At 35.0% G+C, this 13790-nt stretch overlaps 1 protein-coding gene across 1 annotated transcript; it reads right to left on the bottom strand.

Annotated features, from left to right (window-relative positions):
• Positions 1-3694: 3694 nt before the first annotated feature.
• Positions 3695-10360, bottom strand: LOC125655622 (uncharacterized). Its single transcript, XM_048885975.2, has 2 exons — positions 10052-10360; positions 3695-5097 (listed from the first exon to the last, which is right to left on the bottom strand). Exon 2 carries the CDS (start codon positions 5087-5089, stop codon positions 4130-4132), a length of 960 nt encoding a protein of 319 aa, XP_048741932.1. The 5' UTR covers positions 5090-5097; positions 10052-10360; the 3' UTR covers positions 3695-4129.
• Between the last annotated feature and the right edge of the window lie 3430 nt (positions 10361-13790).

The raw sequence follows: 13790 nt of genomic DNA, 5'->3' as shown, positions 1-13790 counted from the left end.
TCAAGTAATAAACCCTTCGAATTAGAATCTATTCTCTGTTTATGTTCTTGAGGTCAGTTCACCACGCCGTGTGACGAGACCTTGATAGAGTTGCTTCTAAACGGTAGGAGTCTACTTATCTTAAAACATCGAACTTTACGCCGAAAATGACAAGTGATGCAGCTAGTAAAAATGAAAATCAAGATGACGCCGTGATACAGATTGTAAATACCGGTATCCCGTTTACAGGAACACATGTTTGTTATAGATATTTAAAACGTCTAGGGCCTGTGTCTCTTTCAATTGAAAGTGAAGCCTTTTGTTATGACAAATGCTCCAGCGACCTTTCAGAGGATGATTCATTCCCTTCTTCATTACCTTCAAGGATATGATATAAGCCTACATTGACGAAGCCTACATTGATACATGTTAAGATAAAAAAAAAACGTATTGGGATTTCTAAGTTGTCAGTGTGTATTTTGTTTTTTGATAAGTATAAATGCAAAATTAGTTTTGTGGTATAAGTAAATCCATCATTCGTTCTATCATTCTTTGAAATTGAATCCTCCTATAGTTTGTAATCCTTGTTTACACAACTCAAAAAGTGGTGCATGTAACATATTAATGCATTGTTGGTTCAATGTGAATTCAACACTTGTAAGCTGTTTATAAACATAGATTTCGAACCAGAAGACGTCAATTTCAAATGATGGATTTACCTATACCTCAAAAAACTTATCTAGGAACAAATTACACACTGACATTAATGTTTAATGTACGTGAAAGATCAAACGTTACGGTATGGATTGTTTAATTGCTTTTGAAATACCTAATTGGATATGATTCATTGACCTCATTAACTTTCTTTTCTTTTCTTTTTTTTTTTGTCTTTGATTTTGAAGGTTGTCGGAGATTGCTAACCAAGAGACTTCAGTGCACTGTGTGTACGTACACATCTCTCTACAGTTAATAACTTTGTTTGAGATGCGAAAATAAATAAACATTGGCTGATGAATGAGATCATGGTGTTTGATAGATACATGTACTATGCTCTCCTCGCATCCACCAAAGATGAGATGTCATTAGTCGAAAGTGACGTAACATTATGCACAGTGCTCTTTCCAAATAATGTATTAGAATACACAAATCAGCTCTCTAACTTTATCTTTTGTCCAGGGAGGGAAAATTAGTTTAGCGGTGAAATACTTTGTTCATCCGTTGAATTAAAAAATATATGTTTGAAGGAGAAACTTCGATGTTATGAAAAATTTCACCATATCGAGGCCAGATTGGTTTTTGTTTTCTCTCCCTCAGAAAACAGCATTTATCATTGCTTTATGTAAACCAATTGTATGTTCTTCCAATACCACAACAACGCCTTAAGGGCAGATGATACAAACAATTTTTTTTTCTTTCGAAGAGACTTTATATGATGTCATTCTTTTATAAAAGCGGATAATTCCTTGAATTCTTTTTCCCTTTGATTTGGAGAGTGAAATATTTTAAGTATTTCCAAAAAAGTAGAAAACAATAGTTATGGTAAATTAGTTTATTCTTCATTTGTTTACCTTTTTTATCCCTCAAAAAATGATTGTCAAGGAGAACAGAGTGTACTGATATTAGATTTACAACATAACATGTAAACTATTAATTCATTATAAATTTTACGCTCAGAAAATATTAGTTGCTGTTTCAATAAAATTACATATATGGACATTTCACCCTCAGTAAAGGTTTACAAATTAAAATAAACTTCATAATATGTTGCATTAATGTTTAAAGTGTAATATAAACTTAAAGAACATATACCATACGGAGTGAATTTTCTGAGGAGAAGCATAATTGTAAAAATGACATTGGCTGATTTTCTCAAGACAAAGAAGAGTTATCTCCCATAATATAAGAGTAAAATTTTACAATTTCTGAAAATGATTTACAATGGCATTTATGATTTTACTGTTTTTGTCACTCTTGGTTTTCCTTTGCTATTCATCTCTGATAATAATAAAGATATGCCCAATACAGGGTATCTTTGATGTGCCATTTTACGTTAGTTTCTGCATTACGACGTTTCCCAGTAGAAACAGGAGAAAGATGGCTGCATGCTTCCTGCTGACATCTTATGTATAGCAACAATGATCCAAGTCCATACCATTTTTCGTCCTCGCAATGTCTTAAATCTAGTGGTCTACTACACGCAGCACCACCTTTTTCCAAATTGTCCACTAGAATTCCAAGTTCCACAACTCGTCTCCCACTTCTCCATCAAATCATCTCCTCATGCTCTTCTTCCAATTCCTCACTCTTTGATGCATCAGATGGTTACGTGTCTTCATTTCCTAGGCATTCATGTGAATTATCACCAGAGGAACAATTTTTCTTGATTCATCCAACTTCTCCTCGATCACCACGTTGTTATTGGCATCAACATTCACTATCTTACGTCCAAGGGATAATGCATAACCTTTCTTAACATTCTATAACCTTTGATGACGTTTCTTTACTAATAAATCTTCCTGATTTTTCCCCCTGAATAATTCTGGTGTCATAATTGTTTACATTGTTAACTGACCCCTTTCCTGCTCTTAGAACACAGAAGAGTTCCAAACAACTATAAATGAGAAAACCAAAACCAACCAAAATATTTTTTTACCATGGGAACTCTTCAGTGCTAAAGGTAGAAACATCTGTTTATATCATCTGGCCTTAATTTAAACTCTCTCTCTCTCTCTCTCTCTCTCTCTCTCTCTCTCAGTGTTAAATGCTGTCTGACCTTTTTCATAGGCCGTTCTTGGCACATTGATGTTGAATACGGATAACTCCGTTTACCTGATCAAAATATAGGGCTCACGGCGGGTGTGATCGTTCAACAGGGGATACTTACTTTTCATAGACACCTCTTTGGTGTATGCATCCGCGTTTGCCCAACTCTCTATTTTGTATTGCTTATAGGAGTTAAGAGATTGATCACTGTTCTTTATTTCCACCTTTCATGTGTGTGTGATACCCCGTCTGTATATTGACTTCTTACAAACATCAAGTCTATAATACCTTTGATATCTTGTTGTAATTAGAATTACTTTATTAAGTTATATGATTTCATTAGTTTCATTTTGAAGGATAAGTATGATCGATCACAACTGGGGCTTGAAGAAAAAAATCTGTAAAATTCGAAGATTCGATTGTCTAAATGGACTAATGTAGATATTCTTACATGCATAGTTTAGGCTTATCAAGAACTCGACATTTAGTAAATTTTGGTGCAAGGAGGGCTAGAGAAACCCATGCCTGACTTAATTCAATATGAATTTATTAAAAATACTTACTCGACTTGGTAAAATTTTTCATAATTGGACAGACTTAAGATCTTTAACGTTAATGCAATAGTGAAGTATCTTAAAGTGTCAGCTACGTCTCTCTCTCTCTCTCTCTCTCTCTCTCTCTCTCTCCTGACAATATCTCTTTACTGACAATCTCTCTCTCTTATCTCTCTTTCTCTTAATCGTTTGTCTATCTTGCAAGACTACAAGATGCAGATTGTCCTAAACAGACGGCGAGTTGTCTTGGCGATGAGTTGTGTCAATATACTCAAGAACTAAAGTCCGTTTACTTAATATGTATACGTACATGCATGTTATATCCTCACATAAATCTGGAAAACAATATAACGCTGAACACGAATGATTTACGAGTATTCATTATTGCAACAAAATCACATTTACAGAAATGCACTATAAGTACACTGATACCAACCATTACCAATTATAGAAAAGTAATCTTAAATGTGTTAATAGACTTATCAATCTAATTAAAATTAGATGTTGGATCCGCTTGCATACTCGCTACACAAACTGTAGCGAGTATGCGAGCGGATCCAACATCTAATTTTAATTAGATTGTAGACTTATCAGAATTTGACTATAACTAGATTGTGACTAACTCATTATACTAACCATGAGCTTTATCGGTTATGTTATATTTCATAGAATATTACACTTCATGACACTAGTATGGATTTTATCATTGAATATGAATTTCATATCTAACGCTGCAATAATATCTCTATTTACAGACTGTCAACATGGGTTTGGTAATTTATTATCTAATTTTATCAATATGTGCGTTGAAAGATTATATCCGGTCAACATTTTCATTGTGAGACCTGCCATTCTTTCACTTTCCTTTTCTTGTCTTGTATCTTGTTTGCCTTGTAACTTTCAAAGTCTCGAAATATTGCTGACGTTGACCTGTCTCTTCTTATGATTTCCGGAATTTGACATTTTAATTTCAGTTTTTCTATTTGTGACATCCTCTTTTGATATAATGGCGAGTCAACCTGATTTATCATTATTGTAGCCTCTTTTTCAACAAACTTTTTCATTGCATGACACGTCCTACAGTTGCCTGCAAACATACTTTTGTAGCGATTTGTCATGTTTTTTGTTTCGACTTTTGGATGGTGTCGAACAGGGGGTTCTGTTTTTGCTCTTTCTTTTTCAACTATTCTGTCACGAATTTTTTGTCGCCATAGGACCATACCATGGAAACTCAATGCTAAAGAAGATGCCAAATTTCCTGTAGTTTCAACTACGTCATTTTCGTCGTCAGTGTCTTCAAATTGCGCTGTGGTATTATCGGAAACGTCTATAGTAGGCAGAGTGTTGGGAATGGACATAAGCGAACGTTCACTAGATTTTCTATCTCTTTTTCTTCCATATGATTTTAAATTTGATTTCACATAGCTACCTGTTTCTGTTATTGATGGGAAACTTCCCATTGAAAGCGATTTATTGTAACCATTGGATTTAAATCCCTCTTCCAAATTTTCTTTTTCATCAGCACTGGCAACAAATGGGTCGTATTTTTGAAATCCGTGTGATTTATAAACACATCCTTCTGCAAGCATTTTTGTAATTTCATCTTTTAGTTTCCTTAGATTCCTTCTATTTTCCATAGAAGACTGTTTTTCTCCTACCATGAGTGTGTGCATTTCGTTCATAAGTTTCCATTTCTCTAACTCGTTTTTGATGCATGCATTCGATAAAGTATCTTCACTCATTCCTGTGACGTCACCTTCAGACTGCATACGGATTTGTCGCTTACCCGCCATTATTTTGACTAAAATAAAAGAGTTGATGTATTATTATAATGATAAGTCATCAGTTCATTGATACAAATTATATGCAAACGAGGTATACAAAGAACATCGAAAGCATACATTCATTCACAGGGGCTAAGCCCGTTTTGGGCCCGAACTCTGTGATACCATAAATATTTATGGTATCACAGAGTTCGGGCTCAAAACGGTTTATGGTATCACAGAGTTCGGGCCCAAAACGGGCTTAGCCCCTGTGCATTCATTATCCCTATTCTTAAAACCTTAGACTTTGGGTATTATTAACATGGAAATTGCCTTCGTCGCAAAGCACACCTATTGTCTCTGTTTACACTACGTCAAATGCCGTGACTGTATGATTAATTAACTCCTCGACTTCATGAATATTTATGTTAATTAGTTAACCAATCGGTGAGCTTCCATTTTTTTTTTTTTTTTTTTTTTTTTTTTTGGTGGAAAGAAAATCATTCGGAGGTCATTGCGTGCTCGTAGCACAGAATAATCCGAGGACTGTCGATTGAGAACAAACTGGACACTTTTTAGCTGTTGTAACTAATTATATAATAAATGGACGCTTCGTTGTGGACTTCACTGGTGTAATAAATGTACCAAATGATATGCGTAACTACGCCGCTCTCTTTAGATAATTGTCCGATCAACTCTAGTCTTTCAGATTTCAACAAATCCACTTTACCCTGAACTTCCTCATCAAGTTTGAGAATACGATTAAGTTAATGAACACAGAGTTTACAAGCGTAACCACTGCTGTTAATGCGAATTTCATTTAATTAATACTTATAAACTTCACTTGCTTCAGTATACATGGATCTGTAGCCTTTTATTTGTTATTACTTGTAAACAAATACTGCACGTTTTAGTTGTGGCGCCCATTAAAATATCGGAAATTTGTTATTGTGACTGTGTTTGGTCAAAACAATTATTATGTCATTTCATTAATATTCATGAAAATCGAGGGTTTCGGTGATCATGCAGCCACGGTTTGAGGTAGGGGAGGTACTACCGGACTCAGTAACCGTGGCTAACAACGATGGGAAATTGATCATTAGTTTTTACAACACCGTCAGGCCGTACAAACTCTGTATTACAAAGTGAGGTTTTTACATACCTGGACTAAAAAAGCAACATATTACATTCCATTTACCGTAATGATACCATAGCATTGCTAAATGACACTTTCGTATAATTTCTGTAGTGCATAAAACACAATTCATTCTATACCAAAACTAAAGGCTACAGTTGTAGCATGCTTGAAGCAAAAAATAAGGGGGGGGGGGGCAAGGGTAACACTTGCAAACGTTGTTTATATACATGTACTACATACACAAAGTACGATTCATCGCGATCGGTCGGTTATCGCTCCTCATTTTGACACGGTCATGACACGAGTGGGGCTCGAACTGACAACCCCCGGTTACGAAGCGAGCTCTCTACCACTGACCTACCACGACCCGTAAAACCACAAAGAAAGCATTTATTGCTTAAATCTACATATCAGGCAACAGCAGCCAATAATGGGTCTCTTTTGTGGATGAGTAGCATATACATTTTGGAAATGGTGCCAGAATCTTCAAAATATAAACGACATCTAAACATCTTGTCTATCCGCTGGATGTGTTAGATTGACAATCTGTAAGACAAGCATGGGGTTCCTTCCATGTTGATATATCTGATACCTGTAGAACTGACAGGTTGTCTTCATTTATCAAATGTATGAGTTTTGAGTCATAAGAGAACTCATGGTTGAACGGAAAATGTCATGAGTAGATCTACATCATTAGCTCATCGCATCAAAATCATATTTAATGCCTACTCAAAAGAGTGATACAACCTCTCAATTCTTCCGTATGGATTTTTATTGGAATGACAAAAAAGGTGTTTTCTTAGCATATAAGAGATCGTCTTGGCATATATCAAACAATGCTTCGTATGAGAGGCTTTAACGAGCCATTAAATAGAATTTTGGTTCAATAAGCCATCTAAAATCTCAGAAAAGCAAGCTTCTTCTTTCCGGACAATCTAGCAAACAAACTGCTGCTGCATATTTAGATACTGGCATGTTCGTGATCCGAGGCGTTTCTAGATCTTCAGAATCCAGGAATGGATTGTATCCTCAAAATACAATTGTCCTCGCCTCAGGACATCTAAGATACAGACCGACACACGCGAAACATGCCGTATACGACAGGTATTTCCTGAGATTAATTAGACAGGGAGTCAGAAACGGATTAAGCAGGTTTCATAATATAAAGCAATCAATATGATCACGTGTCATTGATTCATTGTCCGATATACTCCGGTGAATCTAGAGAGGTTGTATGACAGACCTCAAACTAATTGTGAAGGAAAATGTTAATTTTATTTATCTAATTTTTTTTTTCTCAAAATGTATGTTGTTAATCATCATGAAATTATCGACCTATTTGAATACATTGAACAAAGTTTTCTCAGAAAGGTAGTGAAAAGGGGAATAGAAATCCATGCTTTTTTCCCCAGGGTTTACAGATACAGCCTGGCCTGGATTTCTCGAAAAAAAAATTAAGTCGAAACTTTGATCTAAGATCTAAGATTTTACTCAAATTCTGACTGCTGAAATAAAAAAAAATTAAGTTTGAATTTTTTTTTAGAAATGCAAATTCACACCCTGTTATAGCGAACAATGGACACTCGTCACAATTGTGAATCCATGCATGCTCAACAGAGTTTCAGACTATTTGGATTCTCTGACAACAGCTTCGTGATTTTCAACATCCCCCTTTCTTTAATGACATTTGCTACAAACATTGTTCAAAAATGAAAACTAGATCTACATCTCAAAATTCTTTATAAGTACAATGGATACAATTTACCGTATGGAATATAATTAATTTCTGTGAATTCTCAATTAAGCCCAAAAACAGTGGGGGGATTTTTATAGTTGTACTTATTACGACCAAACCAAGCCAAAATATATCTACCAACCCATGTACACATAGGTACATGTAGCTCTAATTCCACTGTTGTGAAATTCATGCGACCTCTGGTCATGCATTAAGATTCCAAGACAAGGAGAAATGGATTATGATAAAAAAACAAATAGTCCCCAACCAAAACAATGACTAGTGATATTAAAGCAATACAAGCTGTAACTGACGGCATTTTTTTTTTTTTTAAAGATATTCAATTGTGCACTAAATAACACCTATCGGTATAACTAATATCATTTCCAAGATCTGAAGAAAAAAATCAGCAAAATAAATAAGGGAATATTGTTTTAGAGCATACTTACAATGAGCGTTTCGTATAAACCGCCATTGTGTCGTATACACGGATAATCGGGTTGCTGAGGCTGAGGTCATATACACAAAGATGGAAACTGACATACGTAACTACACGTTTTGTTTGTTTTGAAATATGACATTGTTTGAAGTACTAAAAGTGTAAGAAAGCAATAACTACGCAAATGTGCCACTCATATGAAATTTTGATAGTGATTTCTTTTTTATAAAATTGGCATGTTTACAAATCTGGCACGTGCCCATGCAATGCCTCATTTTCGCTTTTTTTCCGAATTAGTGACCTCCGAGGACAATGCTCATCGGAGATTACGAGCAGAAATTACATTGTACTGACGGGATGACAATGATTCATGAATCGACATTTTCTGCTGATTTGAGGATTTATTGCTTCAGATTCACTTTGATTCTATGAAGTTATATATATTCAATCACATATATATGTTGAATTGAATATTCGTTCTTTTTTTTTCAATTTCTTTGCCGTCAGTTACAGCTTGTGTTGCTTTAAGGGCAGGAGTTCAAACTCTACAAACTCTACGGTGACACAACATCCGTACAAGTAGATAAATAAATAGTATACAGCAAACATTCATTGTTTTTGCATGTCCGACAATAAATATGAAAAAAGATATCTATTCATCATTTATTTGCATGAATGCAATGTACGTTACATTAACCATATCAACTTCAGACAACATATATTTGTTACAGTAGTAATTCAAAATCATGAGATGGCATTACATGTAATTGTAACGAACTCCATACTCCATAATACTGCATTACTACATGTATCTAGATGATAGATGGAATTCAAAATATTCAGAAATCAATTTATTCAAAATATCAGTTGAAATCAAAAGGAACATGACTTGCATGTTCTATTCAAATGGTATCTCAATCAGGAACCGATATACTGCTGTGTGTAAACAAAATGTTTTTTTTCACCAGAAAACTCAAAAGAGTTATCAAATGCTCTCGATCTGTTGGCAAACAAATTAGACAGGCCTAAAGCAATCACAACATTGGAAAATAAGTTTAAAATTACATGTAATAGACTAGACGTGATTTTCCGCCGGGAGTTATAGTAATTTAAAAACCTTCTAAAAATTAATTGTATGCGGCACATATCTGTCATAGATACGTCATTTAAATCTACCTATGCGCTACTGTGATCGATTGAGGTGTCTTTGTAACGATTCTTTAATGACGTATAAGAAAATGCTGGTGACTGGGATATCTGTGAGGGATCTAATGATTCCGGAAAAAACCCCTCAGGAACGGCTCATTTACACTGCATTTTTAAAGCCTTTGATGATATTTAATGAAACCTTAGTTCAGAAAGATTAATTTCGCTTAACGATTTTTATCTCCCCCCCCCCCCTCCCTTTAAAACCCAGGAAGAAGCAACTTTTATGAATTAATTCATCGCTAGAGAGGATTTATCGAGGGTGTTTTATTTTGATTATTTTACTCACGAGTCTTAACAGTAATATACCCATGTTTTAATGTGATTTTCCAGCTGCATACTATGGTTCTTTGCAGGATTTTGTGATTTTGAAGAGAAAAAAATAAAATGATACATTCTCCCTCCCGCAAAATAAAAATCACACTTACAGAAAGACCATAAAATTGAATCCTTAATACAAAACGATGCCCTTACCTTAATTTTAAAAGAAGTCCTGTTACTTTTTTCCCACAGCACACATCAGATGTATGACGTGAAATAATTCCGGGCACAATTAAATAATGCTGCCTGATTATCATTCCTCTCCGAAACTGTTGTCTGGTCAGGGCCAATATATTACAGACGTTTGTTCGAGGAATTTCGTTAAGTAAGTAGCGATCAGATATAATGTCTTAAACTCACAAACATGGCCCCGTAGAGTTAATCTTTCATAAACACAGGTCATTTTATAGCGCCCGTATTGTTCCCTATACTATAAACCGCCATGGCAATTGTGTCATATGTGACGAAATTAAAATTAGCTTTGTAAAAATGGAATTTAAAAGTTTTCTATTGAGGATAAAAATGAGGCATTCAATTTCTATTACATTTCAAAATTATTAGAAAAAAATTTAAAGTACCCACTTGTTCGTGAATTTTCGCCTGCTTATGTATATTTAAAAATTAAGGACAATGCCTACATTTACAAAACCCCAAAAGTTGTGCCTTGAATCGTAAAAAAGCAATTAAAGACTTGTATTTCTTTAAGTGCTTATGATAAGAAACTCCTGTTGTTATTTAGGATTTTTTACCCCTTTGTTCACGGTGCGATTAAGATTTATGGGAAGGTGAGAGCCCCGGGATCCTTAACAGCAAAGTCATGACGGAAATTCATTCACGGCATCTATGTAAAGTCTAGATATCAATTAGACACTTTTCATTTGAATAGAAGCTTAAATATATTAGTAAACGAGCATGGTTTTTACTTCATGTAACCTATATATACACTGCGCATGTATATCTTTCAGATCGATGTTTATTGTGAATTAACGTGAAAAATATCGATTACATGTAAGGATGATTTTCAATTCCAATAGATGACTCCAAAATATTATTTATGGCTTAAATTCCAATGGACATGGTGTTTAACCAACCATATACAATTTGTAGTTAATAGTATCAAAAATATACATTATAGCAACGATTACATGTAACAGTGCGACCTCTCACTCCGGCCACGACAAAAGCACTGAGTTTCCCCAACTCATTTATTAATATAGAATTAAAGTATAAATATCAGCCATTTAAAAAACAAATGATGGTATTTCAGCTCTCAAGATATGGACCAAAAATTACACTTGTAGTTGTTATAGTTCTAATGAAGACAGGTGTGTAGAATCGGGGGGGGGGGGGGGGGGGGGGGGGGTCTGACAATTACCATTAATTTACTCTTTAGTAATGAAAATAAAATGCACCCCCCCCCCCCCATTATTTAGCGAAAATTTATATCAATGGAATCAGTGATGTTATATATAATACACTGGTTTTACATATCATTAAATATCATGTAGGTCAAACGAAACGGAGAATGGAAATCACATCAGATCATCCGTATGGTAGCAGGGCACAAGTGTTTAAACGACACAATAGATTTGTGGAGGGAAAGACACCAGAACCGAACGAGGGAAAGCAAAATAAATAAATAAATAAATAGCGGCCGCAAAATCCTGAAGGTTAAGATCGTCATGGATAACGATCGTCATCAGATCGTCTTGGGCGTAGCAGAAAGAGTGTAAATCGGTAAATCACATGTCGCAAACCACGCCCATTGTCGCCGTTTACACAAGGGTAGGTATTACCGGACTCAGTAAGCGTGGCTAGCGACGATGAGTAAACCAGGGGTTCATAGAATTCTAACAAACGATCTTGGTATGAAATGAGTGTCTGGTAGATAAGTACAATAACTGCTTACCAATGAAGAAATGCACAGACGCATTATTTATTAAGAAACATCACAAAGATCCACATTTATCACAATGGATCAAACTTGGCTTTGATATTACGAACCAGAATCAAAAAGACAATCCTTTGTATGGAAACCCTTGGGATCTCCAACCCGTAGGAAGGCAAAGTCCAGCAAATCTACAAGAAAACCAGGTACATGGTATTTATGGGCAGATAAGGGATCACATCGAGTCATGATGTGCAAGGAAGGACTGTAAACTCAAAGCATTATTCCAAAGTGGTTCGCCGTGATTTCTTCATGCGATAAAAAAGAAACGACCAGCTCTAAAAGATCACATTGAAAACATTATTTATCATCATAACAACGATCCTGCAAATACATCGGCTGAAACAGATTTAGAAATTGGATGTTATCGGCTTTCAAATATTTCCACACCCACCCTACTCCCCAGACTTGGCTCCACTCGATTTTGTTTACTTTCCATTTTTGGAAGGCCAGCTTAAAGAAACAAAAGTTTGAATCGGTAGGAGAAATTAGAGGAGCGATGAGGAAATTTTTTAAAATTGTCTCTGAATCAGAAGTGGTTTTTAAGGTGCGTTTTATGAATTAGTGAAATGACATGAAAAATGCACCGCGCAGGGACCAGTACTTTGAAAAAGAAAACTGATAACGTCAAATGAAACTTTTATGAGGTCTGGATTTGTGCGCCGACAGCTATGAACATACGTTTTTTTTTATTAGTGTCACAACGGTATAACATATATGATACTTTGTAAGAAAAAACAAACCCAACAAAACGATGCCTTTAGATAACAAAGTAAATTGATCATTTTTCTATCGAATAAATGAGTTATTAACATTGTATACGAGTATTTACACAACCCTCGTATATCACAAAGTATACAAAATTGCTATTTTTGACAAAATGAAGGGGTGATCTACATATAGTTGCTCTCTAAGTCCAATGTTTGATTTGAAATTGAAAGTATCTTTTACGTCTGATTGTTATCAAATAATGTATATATCTCGGTAGAAAATTGAAGTACGTTAAGAAATAAAGACAATATAGGGTTTAAACTACGGGTGCTTGCAGTGACGTCGCGGGGCATTCTACACACAAAGCTCACATTTCCACAAAAGACAGAGTAGACTCTTCCATATTTCTGAATGCTTTTGGCGCAGATCTGTAGCTCTTTGGATTATCAAAATATGCTAAACAAAAACAATTTATTAATTTTCAGACTTTGGCAAATATTAAGATTGGCAGAGTTTTTCACCTTCAGTGGGCGTGCGTTGCCTTTCACAACAACTCTCTCCCTCTCTCTCTCTCCCTCTCTCTCTCTCTCTCTCTCCCATCTCTCTCTCTCTCTCTCTCTCTCTCTCTCTCTCTCTCTCTCTCTCTCTCTCTCTCTGTTCTTTCTTTCTTGGGATCGATTTTTTTTTTATCTGCATTGTCCATTGCAGTGAGCAAAATATCGCTTGAAAAATATCTCAGAATTTTAGAAATAGGTACCTCAGCAGTAAATATATACAAGTACGAAATTTAATAAAATTATGTACAGCCTTGTGCATATCAGTCATATATTGAACACTGCACTGTACGTGAGTACTGTACGTGAGTACAGTGCAACACGGTCTAAAGAGCCAGAAAACAACTTACACTGGCCTTCTGTAAAAAACCAAAAAACAAAAAAAAAACAAAAAAAAAGATACCTGACCACTTTTGTCAAACTAGCTATTTCAAAACTTTGGTAAGAGAATATCAAAACGGTTTTTCAGAGATCAAAAATAGTTCATTGACTTTATTAACTATGCTATGTTAGTTAAAATACATTTTTCAACAATCTAGAAAATACTGTAATATTGTATTCAAGAATATTTTGACATGCCTGAATTATGTGTATACTAGAATGATTTCTTATTGGGCCAAATTAACATCTGATCATCAAAACAAGATAGTAAATATTCTTTACAAATATTTATATACAT

Source organism: Ostrea edulis, chromosome 7 (assembly GCF_947568905.1).
Source record: "Ostrea edulis chromosome 7, xbOstEdul1.1, whole genome shotgun sequence".
Lineage (NCBI taxonomy): Eukaryota > Metazoa > Mollusca > Bivalvia > Ostreida > Ostreidae > Ostrea > Ostrea edulis.
The sequence above is the reverse complement of the archived record's forward strand: the minus strand, read 5'-3'. Positions and strand labels throughout refer to the sequence as shown.

Coding starts and splice junctions, on each gene's coding strand:
- LOC125655622 (XM_048885975.2), bottom strand. CDS start 5,089: ATGGCGGGTAAGCGACAAATCCGTATGCAGTCTGAAGGTGACGTCACA.